Genomic DNA, 18,402 nt, shown 5'->3' with positions numbered 1-18,402 from the left:
AGGGAAGAAAAGATGTGTCAATGATGACGGGGGCAATTCCAGAGGTGCGGGTGACTCCAACAAAGAAAAAAGAAAGAAAGTAAGAATTAAAACTAAAAAAGAAATAAGAAAAAAAAGTGCAAACCGGTTCCACTCCGTACACAGCCTCCGGGACGGCCGGGTGAAACTTCCTCTTCGTGTGGAAATAACAGCTGGAACTAGGTGGCTTTATTGGAACGGTGCCGAGTAACGGCCAATAACGGCAGTGGAGAGTGGAGATAAGTGGTCTGCGACCAGTTCACAGCTCTGGGATTCTGGAAAGATCATGATGGAATCTTCTCCATGGTTGAGTCCGATCGTCGGGTCTCACAGTGGGTGGTAGAGTCATGAGTGGGGATCAGGATCTGACCATTCATCCTGAGCCATCCAGTGGGTATTTGTGGTCAATGAGATCATCGTTATTCGTGACATCCTAATTAGCGACCAGAGAGTATAGTGGATAAGAGTATATAAAGAAAGATGGAAAGAAGAGAGAGAAGAAAGATGAAGATGAAGATGAAGATGGAAGTCAAAGTGGGAAGAAACGTGGGTGTGGAGGCGAGCTAAACCCGATTGGGATGCCACGTTACTGTCCGGCATGATTCTACAGTATATATAGTATAGTATGGAGTATAGTATATTATACACGGGTCTATTTGTATATTTTATTGGTAGAAAACCATCTGTCTGGTATTGGGGCATTGTTGTTATATTTGAAGTTTATGTGGGCCAAGTTCCCAACAGTAAATCGTACAGCCAAATAACCATATCAAATCAGCCATATGCTCCATAGTGTACATCGCTTTCAATAGTAATAACACAACAAAAACATGAGTTCTTTCGTAACATCGTATCATATCCACAGTCTGCCTTGAGCCGTCAATCAAGACAATTAGTCTCAATGACCAGAAAAATGGCCAGACTGAACCTGTCGTTCGCCCTTCTCGGCAATATTCGCATTCTTCGCGACTCCTTCGTCGTGGCCAAAGGCTTTGTCAACGGCCGCATTTAGCCCGCCTCGCAAGCTCTCTCCAAAACCCTATTGTTGATATTAGCGCTGATCGAGCAATGGTAGGTGGTGGATTGATTCAACGTACATGGATTCCTGCTGCAGCAGAATGCACTCCCTGTCCGAGCTGTTCGCCTTTCTTAGCCGCCTCGGAGCCCCCCGCGCCAGCACCAGTTGACGACGGCTGATGGCTGCTAGACAATGGCGCAGTCTGGTGTCCGACCCCCGTGGTCTCATGCTCAGAGGCCGCTTGGTTGGCACTTGATAGATGAGTGCCTGTCGGAGTGGTGGAGCTGGGATCCTGGTGAGGAGTCCCGAAGGTGGAAGCATAGTGAGGGGGTTGAGTAGTCATGGTGATTCAAAGTTGGATTCGTAATAGGATGAGTAGTAGAGGTTGAGATGTTGAGATGGCAAAACACAGAAACCAGCAGTGCCTTATATACCAACGCCATCCAGCGTGCTCGCCTTCGACATCATGCCTAGTGTGACGTCATTCTGGTCACCCCCTCCCATTCGGGTCAAGATCACCCGAATGACGTCATTTTGGCAGACTGGCATTAACAATTGATGCTTCGAGAACAATTCGGATTCAGGGCGAAAGAACTGACGATCAAGTGGTTTCTAATCATGGTACTACTTCTCTTGTGAGCATTGTGAACATGAGTCAGTCTATCCGGCATGGATACTGATCACGTTCAATGTCTTTCCACCCTACCTAGTGTCGCCTGCGTCCAGAGTCAAATGGTGTAGTTGAGAGGCATAATCAGACAATTCTTCAAAGAAAAAGGCGGGAGGTGCGCTGTTTAGGGCATTGGTTTATCTGTTTAGTGAAGGATAAAGTGATAGAAGAATAAGCTTGCATGACTGGTTAGTATCGATCTTGAACAGTATGGTGAGACTATATAACTATGCCAAACTTAGTCAATGATTTTAAGATTTATAAACTTCTTCTTATGTTTAACCATAATTATAGATGTTTTTGACCATCGATAATTACACCACAACCAGCCTCGACAGCGGCAACTACTCTGATCTATATCGTCTACTGTCCTCCGTACGGAAACAGATATTATTTCTTCCCTAGAAAGCTTGTTTTCAGGCTCAGCGTAGTCTAGCCTACCTTTTTGGTCAAAACCTACCGTCCAGTCATCTTTCAACAGTCTGACCAGGGCAATCCCCGCGCTATCCAAGCATTCGGTACGGTCCGTACAAAGCACCAATGTGGGTCGAGGCGAAACTTCCTGGCCAGCCATGTGTATACAGAAACTAATCAGGTATGGCCTGAGGTCTAGTAAGGTTTTGATCCGCTTCCCAGAATGGCTATGTTGCAGTGAATCTACCAGGGGGGGTGGTATAAATTTCGAGTCATCCCAAAGGTCATGTGACTTGGCTAAAGTACGCCGTGAACAAGCGGCGGCAACGTCTTTGTCTCGGTGTGATTGCTCTTTGCTACCGGACCTTACTTCCCCTCCATCCTAACCGCTATGACTGTCGATTCAGCAGAGAGAAAATGTCAGGGAGTAGACTGCGGAAAGGAAGCTGGAAACCTACAATGCCCAACATGTCTGAAACTCGGCCTCAACGACAGTTATTTCTGTTCCCAAGACTGCTTCAAGAAAAATTGGGTATGTCGCTGCGCTCTCAACCTTCCAGAACCTCAGGACTGACCGAGGACTGCGCGCTAGAATCAACATAAGTCCTTACATCAAAAACTCAAAGACAAGACACAAGATGGTATGGTTCACAAACCCCTCTGCCTGGGATTCTCGCTAAATCCGATTCAGTAAATGGAACGTATAATCCTTTCCCGACCTTCTCTTTCACCGGCCCAGTCCGACCCGTCTATCCCCTTTCCCCCATGCGCACCGTCCCCAAGTCAATCAGACACCCGGACTGGGCGGAAACCGGGATCCCCAAGGCCGAACAGCGTCTGAGCCGGACTAAGATCGACTTGTTAGACGCCCAAGGCCAGCAGGCCATGCGCAAGGTCTGTCGACTGGCTCGAGAGGTCCTGGACATCACTGCGGCCGAGCTCAAACCGGGCATCACCACGGACTACCTTGATGAGGTGTGTCATCGGGCCTGTGTAGAACGAGGTGTAAGTGCAGCCTACCAGGTGGCGTGGAAAATCCCTGACACGGACAGTCGTATCCCTCTCCTTTGAACTATTATCACTTTCCCAAGTCGCTGTGCACGTCACCAAACGAGGTCATTTGTCACGGGATCCCCGACCAGCGGGTCCTGCTTGATGGTGATATTCTCAATCTCGACATCTCGTTATATCATGAAGGGTATCACGCCGATCTCAACGAGACGTATTACATTGGCGAGAAAGCCAAAGCAGACCCAGATACCGTTCGGATCGTTGAAACAACACGGGAATGTCTAGACAAGGCGATCGAGATCGTGAAGCCCGGAACGCCCATCCGAGAATTTGGCAAGGTGATTGAACAACATGCCAAGTCTAGAGATTGTCGTATCGTCACCACCTGGGGCGGCCATGGCATCAATACTGAATTCCATCCCCCACCGTGGATCCCCCATTACGGCAAGAACAAAGCGGTGGGTGTCTGCAAGCCTGGGATGACTTTTACGATCGAGCCTATCCTGGCGCTGGGAAAGCCTAAAGAGGTCTACTGGCCGGACGATTGGACTAATGCCACGGTGGATGGCAGATGGACCGCTCAGTTTGGTGAGTACAGAAGATTCCTACTGATGCTCAATGCTGACATACAAATAGAACACACTTTACTTGTTACGGAAACCGGCGTTGAGATCTTGACTGCGCGGAACGAAGATTCTCCGGGGGGTCCAATCCCGATGCCCACGACCACGGATGGGCAGTAGAGACGACAAATCCCGATTTCGTCGTCACGGGATGGAAGATGAGGTGCTATCAATTTTCCATCCAATGAATTAGGCGTGGAAATATGACCCTTTTGCCTCTGTATATATCGGTACTAGGCCAACCCATCATTCTGGCTTGTGCACGCAACTCGACTTTTGCATTTTGGCCGTGGAACTATATATTCGCCCCCTTCTGGTATAAATTCTTGCATAACTAGACGAAAGCACTAGATTGTCGCTATGCGGTCCCCGGGCCATATATATTCAGAAACCTGTTTCAATTTTAACAAGGTGTTCCGCAATAGTTGACCGAACGAGACGCCTGCAATCTTTAAATAGGAATAAATGGATCTGGTCATCGCACCATTCCAATCAAGTGGTCGGTTCGGATTGGGGATCGGAGTAATAGCCTGGAAGAGCAAGCTTATCATGGTTTCCCCACAGCAAATCTCCCCGCCAAGCCCGTCTCCACTCCAGATTAAGCTCGGTTGGCGGACAAACATCCGAGGTTCGATTAGTCTGACTGCGGCCTTGATTACTCTTCAGCGACAATATCATCAACACCTTTTTAGGTCCTTCTCCTCCTCCTTTCAATCCTCCATACGAACCTTCTTATCAAAATATCCATCATCAATACCACCACAATGCCCATCAACAACCGACAGATCATCTACGCCAACACGCCCTCCCCAGCCATCGACCCCTCGTTGACAAACGGCACCTTCAAGCTCAACGCATCCACCATCCCCAACAATGTCCCCACCGACAAGATCCTCGTTCGCGCGCACTACCTCTCCCTCGACCCCGCCATGCGCCAGTGGCTAACCGCCAAACGTTCCTACATCGCCCCCGTCGAGCGCGGCCACGTCATGCGCGGCCAGAGCATCGCCCAGGTCGTCGCCGTCGGCGACAGCCTCAAGACCCAATACAAGGCAGGCGACTGGGTAATCGCCTACTCCGGCTGGCAAGAGTACGCCACCCTGCTCCCCAAGGAAGCCCAAAAGGTCGTCGTCCCGCCAGGCTGCCAGCCCACAGACGCCATGTCCGTGCTGGGCATGACCGGGCTCACAGCCTACTTCGGCATGATGGAGATCGGCCAGCCGCGGAAAGGCGACACGGTCGTCGTCTCCGGCGCCGCAGGCGCAACCGGCATGGTCGCCGGGCAGATCGCAAAGATCCAGGGCGCCAAGCGCGTGGTCGGGCTGGCTGGCAGTGCGGACAAGTGCGAGTTCCTGCGCCGCGAGCTGGGGTTCGATGCCGCGATCAACTACAAGGATGCGGACTGGAAGAAGCAGCTCAAGGAGGCGACGCCGGAGTATATCGACGTGTTCTTTGATAACGTTGGCGGCGAGATCCTGGATGTGTGTCTTTCGCGGGCGGCGCGCGACTCCCGCTTTGTGATCTGCGGTGCGATCAGTCAGTATAATGCGAAGAAACCTACCGGGCCGGCCAGCTTTATGAACGTTATTGTGAGTTATCCTCTGCATTACATTATAATACTTAAAGTAAGACTCCTACTGACAGATCGCAGTCCCAACGGGTAACAATGAAAGGCTTCATCGTCTTCGACTTCGCGAAGAAATACCCCGCTGCGCTGCAGAACCTGGGGACTTGGCTCGCGCAGGGCAAGCTCAAGCGCAAGGACCACATTATCAAGGGTGGGCTGGAGGCTGCGCCCCAGGGATTGGTCAATCTGTACGAGGGTGCTAATACGGGTAAAATGATGGTGGAGGTGACGCCTCTTAGTGAGGCTCTTGGAGGCAAGGCCAAGCTGTGAACGGCTAGTCTGATTTATATACCCTTTGTGATTTTGTTAGATAGAAATGTATGGATTGGGGAATGGTACTTTTGCTGTTATATGCAGGGTGATACATAAAATTGGGGGGTTTTGGGTGTAAGTACAGGTGTGACGTGCATGAGGTATAATCAGCATTTGTGTATCTTTCGCCTACTTCACTCGCGCTTGTTGATTTCCCTCACCTCATGACTCCTTGCTTCTTGACACTCACACCAGTATTGTTGGAACTGTCATCTACTCCTTTCATATCAAATCATCCACACATCTCTTCTCTGATCTCCTCTTTCTCTAGACCCTTAATTCTCTAATCTAAGCCCGTCTACCACTGCAGCTTCTCAGGCTCAGGACTCACGGAGGTCAAACCCTTTGTTTCTTCAATTAATCCTCACTAATACCATACCCTTATCAATAATTGTGACGTTGACAATCATATCCATCCGTAGATTAGCTCTCTCGGCGATGACCGGGCTGACGATGACCTGGAAGATGACATCGACTCGCTTTTTCTTACTGAGGGAGATGCGTCCGCCGTTATGCCGAGTGTAAGCTGGGCTGTAAGTCTCCCGCATACGTCCTTCGGGCAATCTAAGAGAAGATCTAATTCCCATGTTATTCTCATAACATAGAACTTGCCATGGTGGTGCCTCAGAACCGTTGTTGTCGCGACCCTTTATTGCTGCAGCATTGTGTTCTCCAAATGATGGCAGCCTTGACGATGCAGCTGCATCTTCGTCTCAAGGAACAGGGACAGGGGGAGGATACCGTTCCCGACCAGACGCAGACAAGGTTACTATGACGAGGAAGACACTCATCCACGGTCACGACAAAGCTTACGCCATGTGCTTAACTTTCTCAGCCCCGTACACAGACAGTTCGGAATGCTGATAGCATAACATTCACTAAACTGGCGCTTTCTAGCCGTCTATGTGGACAGAAAGTGTCAGTGCACCCATGGGAGACGGTGCGGCTGCGTTGAGCCCTATGTTGGATCGTGCTGCTACTACCTCGAGTCTCACGCTATGACGGATTTTATCTGTTCATGTCTTGGAAACAGCGAGCTTCCGGTGGTACTCTCGGCAAGCTTGTACCTCTTTGTTGCTAGCTTCTGAGGCTGGGCGCCTGGATCGGTTGGTGGTACCTTGATCTCCTCGTGTGTCTAGAAATGGCGCTGACTTGAGATAGTCGAATGCAGGTAGTCTTTCAGACCACGAGTTTTGCCTTTTCTTTTCTTTTCCTTTACTTTGAATTTGCTTCCTTCTTTGGTTCAAGTCACGGAGAATATAAAACATGCTTATCAGGATGCTTTACCAAAGATAGCGCAAACCACCAATAATCTCGCCCACTTCCCACCAACGTGGTACGCTTTAAAAAGCGGGTGCCTAGTGTCATCTCGTGGCTCATTTCTCCCGGGACGGTGTCGCCAATCTAGACTGTGGCGTGAGTGAATTGATACTCACGTACTTTCATCTCACCGAGTTGACCACGGAGCTAATGGTGGATGCTCGAACCCGGCTCCCCGACGTCGCATGCCCCAAGAGAATCTTATTCCATCGCCTCGTGGAAGTGGAGAAATCATATGTAGGCGTATCGGGAAGTCCGTATGGGCATGATATACTCTCTGACGGTTCGTTCTGATAAAAGCCGCATGTTGAGCCAAGGTGTTCTGAGGGGATTTCCCGGACCCAATCAGAATCGAGATCGTGAAACTCTCATTTGACATCGCCAGTTGAAGTATAGTCGTGATGAGGTCGAGGTCGACGAAAACACGAAAGCAGAAGGGAAAATGGTCGAGGGATCCGCTGTGATTTCTGACGGGCTGGCCCTTTGTTTGGCTGGAATTATTCCCTCAACCTCTATCCGTCTTCCATCTCGTTTTCAACCACTCCACCACCGTCACCTTTGGCTACCACCTCTCCGTCCACGGCGACAATGAACCATGGCTCGTTATCCATCTTCGTTGATCTTGCTGTTTCCTCCTTAGCCTCTTTGGTTTGCACAGCCTGCTTTTCTCCTCTCCATCCTCCAGCGTGAGCCGTCGTTGGAGGCGAAGAGCGTGATTGATTGTTTCATTTCGACCAAGACTCTTCTTTTCTTTTTTTTTTTCGTTTCCCCTCTTGACTCTTTCTCGCGTTGCCCTTCCTTCTCAAGTCTAGTCAATGGATTTTATCGGCTAGCAATGGCCTCCTCAGAGGTATAAACAGTCCGCTCTGGTCCCCCAATTGCCCGGATGTCTTCTTCTTTCCCACCCTCTGCTCGTCTGCTCAATTTCTACTCCGGATCCGTCTGATCTCAGCAGGTGTCACATTGCCTTGATACTGTGTATTCTTTTCTTGTTGTTCTAAACGTGCGCATCAACATCAGACTAGTTCAATGGCAAACCCTTCTGATCAAGACCTGGAAACGGGGGACGATGAGCGCTCGGGTCGACTGGGCCGTCAAACCCACATTCGATTCGACGACCCATCGGAGACTACCCTCACTGGCGGTGGTCAGGCCCAGCAACAGAGTCGGCCTCGTTCGCTGAGCCGGGATACCACCAGAAGCGGGAGAACTGGCATTCAAAGCAACAGCAATGCCGGTATCCCAATTGAGTTCCGAACCCTCTCGATTCAGATCTCCGAGACACAAAAAGCCCCCGAGGAGACTCTCAAAGCCCGAAGCGAGAGCTCGAAAAACTCCGACCAGGATTACTTTGAGAGCCTGGATTACCATGTACTCGGCATCGACAGACTGACTCAAGAATTCAATGTGGACCGTCGCGTCGGGCTAAGTAGCTCAGCTGCTGCTACTCGACTCCAGCGCGATGGAAAGAACGTCATCTCCCACCATCGGGAGAACTATCTAAAGAAGATTCTAGGATATGTCTTTGGAGGCTTCTGCTCCATCCTATGGATCGGTGTCATCATCTTTTTCATCTGTTGGAGACCGCTGAGCAACCCCCCGTCCCCGACCATGTTAGCCATGGCCATTGTCGTCATCATTGTCATTATCCTACAGGCGAGCTTTTCCGCCTTCCAAGATTGGTCCACCAAGATGGTGATGAATTCCATTCTGAACCTGCTGCCCTCGGAGGCTTTGGTATTACGTGACGGGAAACAGATCAAGGTTCCCTCGACCGAGCTGGTTGCCGGTGACATTGTCTACATCTCGATTGGCAACAAGATCCCGGCAGACATGCGTCTCTTCCAAAGCTCGGGGGATGTCCGCTTTGACCGAGCCATCCTTACCGGCGAAGCGGATGAAATCGAAGGAGCAATCGACTCCACCGACTCGAACTTCCTGGAAACCAGAAATATTGCCCTGATGGGCACCAGCGTGACCAACGGGAATGCCATTGGCGTGGTCGTCCTCACGGGCAGCCGGTCCGTCATGGGTCGCATCGCCAAAATCACCGTCGGCGTCAAGGAAAAGCCCACGATTATCCAAAAGGAGATCACGCGGTTCGTCATGATCATCATCGCCCTGACCCTCACCCTGGTGCTTCTCATTCTATTCACGTGGGTCGGTTGGCTGCGCGTTGACCACTACGAATTCATGAATGTGGTGACGATGTTGACCAACGTGATGGGCTGCGTGGTGGCCTTCATCCCCGAAGGCATGCCCGTCGGTGTGGCACTGACTTTCATGATGATCGCAAGACGCATGAAGCAGGTGAACATCCTTCCCAAGGGCCTGGCAACGGTGGAAACGTTAGGCTGCGTCAACATCATCTGCTCGGACAAAACAGGCACGTTGACCCAGAACAAGATGACTGTGAGGTCGCTTGGTCTACTGGATGCCGAAGTGGATCTGGATCTGTCTGGGCCCCAGGGGAATTTTAAGGATCAGCCTGAGCATCTTCAGGACTTGTTGCGAGGCTCGTTTCTGTGCAATGATGCCTTCTTCGACCCGAGGACGATTGCCTTACCCATCAACGACCGGGAAGTCATTGGCAACGCCACTGACGCTGCTGTCCTACGGTTCGCCGAGACAATGCAGCCTGGGAGCCAAGACCAGCTTGCGCCGTATGAACGAATCCATCAAATCGCGTTCAATTCGAAGAACAAATGGATGCTCACTGTGCACAAAGATCCCGCTCTGGCCAAAGGATACCGCCTGCTCGTCAAGGGAGCCCCGGACGTCCTTCTTCCAAAATGCACGTCATATCGGTCTGGTCGTGACAACCAGATCAAGGCTCTGGACGACAAGGCCAGGGAGCAATTCTCCGCATACCAAGCCAAACTGTCGATGCGGGCAGAGCGTGTTATCGTGCTGTGCCAGCGAAATTATACCCCGCGCGCCGCAACTGGGACCAACGAATTGAACGAAGAGATCCTAGCCAACGGCGTGCAAGATCTTACCATCATCGGAATCTTCGGGATCATCGACCCTCCCCGTGTGGAGATCGCGCAGACCATCGCGGACTGCCGACGCGCGGGGATCCGATTCTTCATGGTGACGGGTGACTTTGGCTTGACAGCTGCGGCCATTGCGACCGATGTCGGTATCTTCAACGGCGAAGCCCCCCCAGACACCGTGGACGACCTCGGCGCAGACGAAAAGCAGACGACGCGCTCTCGACACAGTCTCCTCCTCGACGGATCTCACATCTCATCCTTGGTCGAAGAGCACTGGGACACGATCTACAAATACGAAGAGATCGTCTTCGCGCGGACGACACCGGAGCAGAAGTTTCGCATCGTGGAAGAGCTCAAGGCCCGGGGTGGCGTCGTGGCAGTAACCGGCGACGGCGTCAACGACGCGCCAGCCCTCCGCACAGCAGATGTGGGAATCGCAGTGGTGACAGGCAGCGACGTGGCGATCGAGGCAGCCGACCTGGTCCTCCTCGACCGCTTCGACTCCATAACCGAAGCCATCCGCCTCGGACGACTCGTCTTCCAAAACCTGCAAAAGGTCATCGCCTACCTCCTCCCAGCCGGCAGCTGGTCCGAGATCTGGCCAGTGCTAATGAACGTCTTCATCGGGGTCCCCCTCCCACTCAGCTCCTTCCTCATGATAATAATCTGCGTCTTCACCGACCTCTTCCTCTCGCTCTCGCTCATCATGGAAAAAGAAGAATTCGACCTCCTCAGCATGCCCCCCCGCAACACCAAAAAAGACCACCTCATCAACCTCAAAATCTACAACCAAGCCTACCTCTTCACCGGCGTCATGGAGACCCTCTGCGCGCACAGCATGTTCTTCTTCTACATGTACAAGAAAGCCGGCATCCCCTTCCACGCCCTCGTCTTCGCCTTCGAAAACTACTCCGCCGGCTTCTACGGCTACTCCCAAGCCGAACTAACCCACTTCAACAACACGGGCCAATGCGTCTACTTCGTCAGCCTCGTCATGCTACAGTGGGGCAACATCTTCTCCGTCCGCAACAAGCGCATGTCCATCCTCCAGGCGGACCCCTTCCGCCGCGAGCGCCGCAACCCGTGGCTGCCGCTCGCGATGGCGGTATCCCTCGCGATCGCCATCTTCGTGACGGAGGTTCCTGGCATTCAGAGACTGTTTTTGACGGCGTCGGTGCCGATTGAGTTTTGGTTTATTCCGCTCGGTCTGGCGCTGGGGATTTTGCTGATGGATGAGTTGAGGAAGTTGGTTGTGAGGGTGTTTCCGGGGAGTGTGATTGCGCGGATAGCGTGGTGATACTATCTTAGTATGGGTTGTGTTTGGATGGATTTGTGGATGGTGGATGATGGACATAGATGATCCCATGACGATATTGACAGGTAGCACAGTACAGATTTAGCAAATCGTCACGGTGTCGGGGGGAATACCATAATCAATACATACTCCACAATATCAACCGGAAACAACGAAACTAATACGTACTCTGCATATATAGTGTTGCAAAGAGTATATACCACCCGGCTACAAAAGATATCTAGACACTTCTGAGCTCTGTGGGTACCCTTGTATGCACTGTCTTATATTGCGAGATATAGTAAGGTAGATAGATACATAGATAGATAGAAAAGTGATCACCCGATCTTCAGGAGACCAGGTGCATAAGTGGGTATGGTATGCACTATCCGCTCTGAACAATCAAAACCAACCACATCAACAATCCACACAACGCACCAAACTAGTTACGTGTAATCAAGTCCACAACCAAGTATAGGTATATACCCACGCCTTAACAATCATATCCCACATTTACATATAACCCTCACTGACTAGAGTCGTGGACAGATACTATATACAAACATAGATAGATACAACAAACCCCAGCCAAGACTAATGCCAATGCTAATGCCGACGAAATCTTAGCGGGAACTTTATCTACCATTTCATAACATTGAACTATATTATATAAATATGCGGATATTTGGGTACTCTATTTCGTACACACCTATAGAAAGAAGTTAATTATAGATAGATAGATAGGTAGGTAGGTAGGTAGGTAGGTAGATAGATAGATGATGCTTACAACAAAGTAACCACTTCGATAAAACAGTGAGTGAGACATGAAACCGGTTGATATACTCTGTTGCCTGTTGGTTTCGGCTTCCTTCATGTTCATGTCCATGTTCATGTTCATGTTCGTGCTTGTAACTAACTGTTCGCGTCTTTCTCAAATCAAAATTATTGACTGTTTTCGTCGATCTCGCCACTGAGAAAGAATAAGGCATGGTATCTACTTGTCTATATTCACCTATACCTATAAACAATAATCAGTCTTACAATTCCATACATCTCAACTACACATATCACCGAGATCAAAGTATAGGACCGAGATCAAAGTATAGGGCATATGATAATAGTGACTAGTAATTATCAAGCTCAAGGACATGATCTGAGCTATTGGAGAGTAGATACATCCATCCGCCCCTCGAACCAAAACAATATAAAAGAGTGTACTCATCTTGATGAGACAAAGAAGAAGATAACCAACAAAAACATCAAACAAGCAGATCAAGGAAAGAAAAACAAAAAGAAAGAAGAAAGAAGGAAGGAACTCAAACCCGTAGGTCAACACGAACCGCGCGTGGAGGACGGAATGTCGAATGTAGAGCATTCCAAAAAAAAGAAGAAGAAAAAAAAAAAGAGCAAGACATGATCGTGGCGCCAAAATCAAAGTAGAAAGAATAACGCCTAGTCCCGCACCTTACCCGCTTCCCGAACTTGATGCATAAACCCGTCTTCATCACCCGCCGAGTCCAGAATCCAGTAATCTGCCTCCCCGGCATGCGCGAGCTGTCCGCCGCCGAACCCGCCCGTCGACGACGCCGGCGCACTGTGGCGGTGTTCCTTGGATTTGGTCCCGACGTCGTGCGGACCCCAGCCCAGGATATCCCGCACCGCTATCCGGCTCCGGTCGTCGGGCTGGGTGAACCCGTCCAGCTGTGTCTGCAGGCAGCCGAGGATGGCGACCGCGGCGCGGATCATGATCCGGTCGCCTTCGAACACCCAGCAGTCCCAGACGCGGCTGATGCGCTCCAGATCCAGCCCGTTGGTGAGCATCGAGCGGAACATGGGCTCCCATATCTCCTCGTGCGAGAGCCGCAGGGTCTCGTACAGGTGGGTCGCGACGCGGGGGAACTTGTAGCGGAGCGTCGCGGCCGCCAGCGTGTACGTCCGATCGACGGCCCCGCGGTCGAGGGTGAGAAACGCGACGGGCAGGGGGCGGTTCAGCGCATTGGCCATGGCCAAGAACGCCGAGGCGGGCGACGGAAATTGCAGCACGAGCAACGCCGCGATCGTCTGCACGGTCAGTGTCTTGACAGGGGTAAGGTATCCGGGAGGGAGGACTGGCACTCACGTGAAGACCGCTGATGTAACCCACGTCGCTGCGGTACATGGAATAGGCCTGGAGGACGTCGACCAGCGTTTCTCGCAGGGGCCCCCCTTCTTGGAAGATGTGGAGGTCCGGGAAGGCGCGGGACACGTCGGCGTCGATGACATCGAACCACTCGCGCATCCGCTTGTGACTCTCGCCGGTGTCACTGTCGGGCGCCGACCGCACCTCCTTGGCGCGGTGCAACGCCTTCTTGTAGGTCTCCTCGGTGAGGGCCAGCTCGTTGCCGATGGCCCGCTCCCAGGTGGCCCCGCGACTGCGAGGCGGCACCCCGCGCCACCACAACTCCCGTGTGCGGCCCTCCCCGAGGGCGGCGTCCCAGCTGGGATACACGTGTGCATCCCAGATCTCCTGGAGCGCCTCGCGGGTGCGGTCCTTTTCACATTTGGCCGAGACGGCCCGGGCCGCCTTGCGCTTTTCTGGGATGGGGTCAGCAATTTTGATGGTAGGGAATAGACAGTGGAGGGCATACCGGCATCGCGCGATTGCGCCATCATCTGCTTGTATTCCCTCAAGTGCCGCTTTTCCTCCTTCTGGTCCTTAGGGGGCAGCCAGCTGGGGCGCGTGCGGGTGAGGACCTTTTCCTTCTCCTTGCTGATGGGCAGCGGATCAATCATGATGTTGGACTTTTGCAACGGCGGCAGCTCGACACCCTTGGAGCCTCGCTTGTCATCGATGCTGGAAGCGGACGAGCGACCGCTCTGGAGCCCCTCGCCGCGGCGGCGGTCGTGTTCGTCGGCGTGGAATTCGAGGGCCTCGGTGATGATCTTGGCCTCCTCGGACAGATCGGACATCATGCTGTTGTAGGAGTAGACGCGGGGGTTGCGGGGGAGATCTGGCCGCGTTCGGGGCCGGCGGAGCTGGAACGCACGGCAGCTGGGGCTTTAGACCGCTTCGAGACAGGAGAGCGGGCGGCGGGGGAGAGAGGGATGTGGTGGGAGTCGGTGTGCGACAAGGGGAGCGGGCGTCGGCCGGGACTGCGGCCGTTGGGACTGGCGGCGCGGGAGGGGGCACGCTCCTGAGGGGGGCGCGGGGAGATGGGGACGTTCCAGAGACTGGCATCCTCCGGCAATTCCTCGTCGGAGTCGTGGTATTCCTCCTCGAGGTCCTTGAGGGATTTCCGGTTGGGTTGCCACGACTGCTTCCGGTTGAGGGGGGGACGGGCGTTGACGGGCGACAAGGAGGGACTGCGGGCAGAGCCGGATGGGGACGGGGCCAGGTTGGCGGAGGGTCGGAGGGGAGAGGTTGATCGCGAGCGATGAGATTGCGAGGGCGTGCCCCCGGCGCGGAGGCGGGAGTTGCTGCGCTTCTGGGAGATCTGTAGGGCCGGATAGGGCGTCCTCGAGGGTTTGGAGGGGGCGGCGGTCAGGTCGCGCGAGGTGGGTTGGGGCGACTTGGCCTGCAGCCTCGCGGTAGACGACCGGGGGATGCCACCACGGCCGCAGGGGGGCGCACCGTCCGCATACTGAATGTCCGACCTATCGTCGGCGAGGCCGATGTCTTCGAAATTGGAGATGTCGGCGAAGATGCCGTCGGGGCCGGAGAGCTGGTCGGAGGAGCGAAAGGAGGAGGATTTGGAGGACTTGGAGGCGGAGAGACCGGGGGGAGAGTTTGGCGTCGTGCAGAGGGTTGTCATTTTGCTTCTTGGGCGATCCACCGACGGGGGTCGAGTGGATAGGAAGGGGTCGAAGTGAGGTTATATCGGCGCGACGAGTGACCCAAGATAACCAGAACCAACACACCGAATAAAGAATAGAATAGTCGATTAATCGATCAAGAGTCGAGATAACGAGAAGGAAGGAAACAGCGTAAACGAGAGACGAGAATTAATTAATAGGGAGTCGGGCCATAAACGAGATCGTGAGGTGAGTTGTCGACGGAGGTGTCGAAGCAATGAAGCTGCAGGGAGAGAAAGGAACAGCAAAACAGTAAAGCACAGCCAAGTAAGCCAACAGGCTACCGTTCCAGACAGACCGAGGGAGTCGAAGGGGATGGGGTGGCTAGTACGGAGTATTGGGGGGGGCTTATGGCCGGAGAAGCCGAAATGAAGGGGGGAAAGGAATGACAAGCGAGGGACGCAGGGAGGGAGGGGGGGAGGGTAGGGGGAAAGAACGAATGGGATTGAGAGAGTCCAGATATGGAGAGGAAACGAAAGAAACGAGAGACAAAGAGAGAGAAGAGAAGAGAGGAGAGGTAAGAAGAGAAGAGGTAAAGAAGAGAAGAGAGAGAGAGAGAGAGAGAGAGAGAGGAAGAAAGAAGAGAAAAGGAGGATGATGGATGCGGCTAGTGCAGCCTGAGGCCCCATGTGGTGCTGAATCCGGAGATGATGATCCGTTCTAGCCTTTTCTCCATTCATTCTGTCTCTTGTTTATCCTATATTCTATTCTATCTATTTTGATTATATCTAGTTAGTATTATTGTTTATGTCTAGTGTTTCAGAACGAGGCCGTTCGCTGGCCAGCCACGATCCATGCACAGCCACACAGACACCTGAGGACTCTCTTTACTCTTCTCTCTACTTTACTGACTCTACTTTTCTACTCTACTTACTCTACTTACTGTACTTTCTTCATACATTCTACATAACAATTCATGTTTACATCCAAATTTGCCTCCCCCTTTCTCTATACTCTCGTCCCGTGGTATGTGCCCTCTTGGGTCTGGTTGTCCCTCTCTCTGTCTCCCACCGGGTCTGCCCGATCGATCTATTTATAGACCACTCGATTACTGTATATAATGGACATAACAATGGAAGATTTACAATTAATATATATATATATTATCAGAACGACAAAATTATTATTATCATTATTATTATTATAGAAAACAAGAGGAATGTCATATCTACATACCTCGATCACTCCTCCATTCGATCCCTGATCCTGATCCACCCTACCTAAGCCAATCCCGCTAGTCGCCACCATAGCAGATCGTATCCCTTGCTTATCACAACACAACACAACCAACACAATCCAGTACAACACACACCACATATAACCTATACCCTATACCTACACCCCATGACATCATCTCCACCCCAGTAGATCTCCATCAAAACCGCCATCCCCCATACAACTCCCCCCACCCCTCACCACCCGCCCCAGCCTCAACCACGCTCCCTCCGCCCGCGGTCTCGTCCGCTTCAACTCCCTCCCCAACCAGTCCAACTCCACCCCATACCGCGTCTGCTTCCGCAGCAACACGAACCGGAACGCCGCCGCCGCCAAATACGCAATCTGCGCCTGAGGAACCGTACACGCCCCCGACGCCCTCCCAACCCCACTCCCACCACCGTCAGGACGCCGCGCCTGCACCAGCCGATGCGCCAGCTGCGATACATCGCGGATCGTCCGCACCACGACCCCAGGACCAGGCTGCGCCCGCGCCGGCAGCAGCCGCATGTAGCGGTAGAGTTTCATAGCTGAAAGGATGAAATTCGAGTACAGGTTGCTTAGCACGACGGAGAGCGAGTTGTGCGCTGTGTCGAGGTACATCGGGTGCATGAGGAGCTTGAACGACGCGAGTACTTTCCGGTGGAGGGCACGGCCGGGCGCGCGCGTCGTTTCCACCGTTAGCGAGTTGCACAGGTTCGCTGCGGCGGACTCTTCTCCGTCGAGGAGGCGGTCTTGGTCTTTGTAGATTTCTAGCGTGCGCGTGTCGATAAGACTCCCGCAGTATGGGAACCGCGGTGTGTCTACCAGGCGGGGGATGTGCTTCCCGTCGACTGAGGCCGCGAAGTTGACTAGGCTTTTGCTTGGGTTCACGGATATCCCGTACGCGGGCTGCCCGCGGATCATGGTCTCTAGGAAGCGCGTGGCGAGGTCCGGACGGGAAGTGATGAGTAGGAAGTCGTCGACTAGCCGGAGTAGTAGCGCCTCCTCGGACTGTAAGAACCCCAGCACCTCGCGCTCCATCGCCGCGTAGAACAGGTTGCACAGGAGGTTGGAGAGCACCGACCCCTGCGGGATGCCTCGTCGCTGGCGGAAGAAGTTCTTGCCCAGCTTGACGAGGTTGTTCCGCACGTGCTCGTCGAGCAGGTCCAGCAGATCCTCCGTGTTCCAGTCCCGCTGGCCGACCGTGTCCACGAAGACCGTGTTCCGCCGGTGGCTGGCCCCGCCCGCGGCGATGGTTTCAGCGAGGGGCGTGGGTTTGGCGGCGGGGGCGGCTCTGCCAATGAATTTGCGCATCGCGCGCGGGGGGTGCGCCTCCTTGCGCGGCCAGAGGGTGTTGAATTCGTCGGCGGGTCGGACTTCGGCGTGCTTGGTGAAGTGGTATGCTTGCTCGGAGACTAGTTCCTCGATGAGCCGGACGAGTTTCTGCTGCGGGATGGTGTCGAAGCAGGATTGGATATCTAGTTTCACGAAGTACAGACGTGGCTGGTGGGTGCGGCTCAGTTGTCCGTTCTGTACCATGGTGTTCTTGAACGCCTTGAGGCGGGAGTGTATCTCGCCGACGGAGTACATGCAAGCGCCTAGCTGCGCCGGCTGGCGCGTCTTCTCGTAATTCAGCATGCCCTGGATAGGCGTGATGGTGGAGTTGATGCTCGAGCCGAGGAATTGGCCCGCCCGTCCGCCCCTGTTAGTCTTGACCAGCATGCGGCGACGCAGGTTCAGAATCGGCCGGACGCCGGTCGCCTTGGGGAGGAGGCGCAGCGAGCCGTAGCCCAGGGAGCGGTTTTCCAGCACGCGCGTGGCTTTGTCAGACTTGAGTTCCTCGAACATGGAGGACTTGAGGTCTGCGAAGGGCTTCTCCGTCAGCCGGCGCCACACGTCGTGGCGGAAGTAGAAGAGCCGGTTCCGGTGTGTTTGGGACTCGGTGACGTAGAAGTTGCCGCGCACGAGCGGGATGAGGAGCGAGTCGAAGATGTAGTAGACTATTTCGTGGAGGAGGTCTGTCCGTTTGTGCAGATCTGAGAGACATATTTTGCCGTGCGAGGTTGGAGGC

General features: G+C 53.2%; 5 protein-coding genes across 5 annotated transcripts; 3 read left to right on the top strand and 2 right to left on the bottom strand.

Moving 5' to 3' along the window:
• Nucleotides 1–863: 863 nt before the first annotated feature.
• On the bottom strand, nucleotides 864–1,661 carry dprC. Its single transcript, XM_024842052.1, has 2 exons — nucleotides 1,116–1,661; nucleotides 864–1,057 (listed from the first exon to the last, which is right to left on the bottom strand). Exons 1-2 carry the CDS (start codon nucleotides 1,377–1,379, stop codon nucleotides 917–919), a joined length of 405 nt encoding a protein of 134 aa, XP_024689833.1. The 5' UTR covers nucleotides 1,380–1,661; the 3' UTR covers nucleotides 864–916.
• Nucleotides 1,662–2,511: 850 nt separating this feature from the next.
• fpaI (putative methionine aminopeptidase, type I) lies at nucleotides 2,512–3,874 on the top strand (the record flags this gene model as incomplete). Its single annotated transcript, XM_024833804.1, has 5 exons — nucleotides 2,512–2,652; nucleotides 2,713–2,761; nucleotides 2,812–3,125; nucleotides 3,173–3,719; nucleotides 3,768–3,874. The coding sequence occupies 5 exons, from the start codon at nucleotides 2,512–2,514 to the stop codon at nucleotides 3,872–3,874; spliced, it is 1,158 nt and encodes a 385-aa protein (XP_024689832.1).
• Nucleotides 3,875–4,196: 322 nt separating this feature from the next.
• On the top strand, nucleotides 4,197–5,899 carry P168DRAFT_60697 (NADP-dependent oxidoreductase). Its single transcript, XM_024842051.1, has 2 exons — nucleotides 4,197–5,343; nucleotides 5,406–5,899. Exons 1-2 carry the CDS (start codon nucleotides 4,519–4,521, stop codon nucleotides 5,649–5,651), a joined length of 1,071 nt encoding a protein of 356 aa, XP_024689831.1. The 5' UTR covers nucleotides 4,197–4,518; the 3' UTR covers nucleotides 5,652–5,899.
• Nucleotides 5,900–8,042: 2,143 nt separating this feature from the next.
• Nucleotides 8,043–11,306, top strand: P168DRAFT_284759 (cation-translocating P-type ATPase; the record flags this gene model as incomplete). Its single annotated transcript, XM_024836151.1, has 1 exon — nucleotides 8,043–11,306. One exon carries the CDS (start codon nucleotides 8,043–8,045, stop codon nucleotides 11,304–11,306), a length of 3,264 nt encoding a protein of 1,087 aa, XP_024689830.1.
• Nucleotides 11,307–12,763: 1,457 nt separating this feature from the next.
• Nucleotides 12,764–14,591, bottom strand: P168DRAFT_60685 (putative TBC domain protein). Its single transcript, XM_024842050.1, has 2 exons — nucleotides 13,931–14,591; nucleotides 12,764–13,877 (listed from the first exon to the last, which is right to left on the bottom strand). Exons 1-2 carry the CDS (start codon nucleotides 14,253–14,255, stop codon nucleotides 12,808–12,810), a joined length of 1,395 nt encoding a protein of 464 aa, XP_024689829.1. The 5' UTR covers nucleotides 14,256–14,591; the 3' UTR covers nucleotides 12,764–12,807.
• Nucleotides 14,592–18,402: the final 3,811 nt, after the last annotated feature.

Source organism: Aspergillus campestris, assembly GCF_002847485.1.
Source record: "Aspergillus campestris IBT 28561 chromosome Unknown P168scaffold_12, whole genome shotgun sequence".
NCBI lineage: Eukaryota > Fungi > Ascomycota > Eurotiomycetes > Eurotiales > Aspergillaceae > Aspergillus > Aspergillus campestris.
This window is presented reverse-complemented; position numbering and strand designations above follow the sequence as displayed.

Bases quoted from the DNA above. Each gene is read 5' to 3' on its own strand.
- P168DRAFT_60697 (XM_024842051.1), top strand. From the start codon at position 4,519: ATGCCCATCAACAACCGACAGATCATCTACGCCAACACGCCCTCCCCA. The intron at 5,344-5,405 runs GTGAGTTATCCT...GACAGATCGCAG, and splicing joins CCAGCTTTATGAACGTTATT to TCCCAACGGGTAACAATGAA.
- P168DRAFT_60685 (XM_024842050.1), bottom strand. From the start codon at position 14,255: ATGATGTCCGATCTGTCCGAGGAGGCCAAGATCATCACCGAGGCCCTC. The intron at 13,878-13,930 runs GTATGCCCTCCA...ACCCCATCCCAG, and splicing joins GGCGCAATCGCGCGATGCCG to AAAAGCGCAAGGCGGCCCGG.
- dprC (XM_024842052.1), bottom strand. From the start codon at position 1,379: ATGACTACTCAACCCCCTCACTATGCTTCCACCTTCGGGACTCCTCAC. The intron at 1,058-1,115 runs GTACGTTGAATC...TATCAACAATAG, and splicing joins CTGCTGCAGCAGGAATCCAT to GGTTTTGGAGAGAGCTTGCG.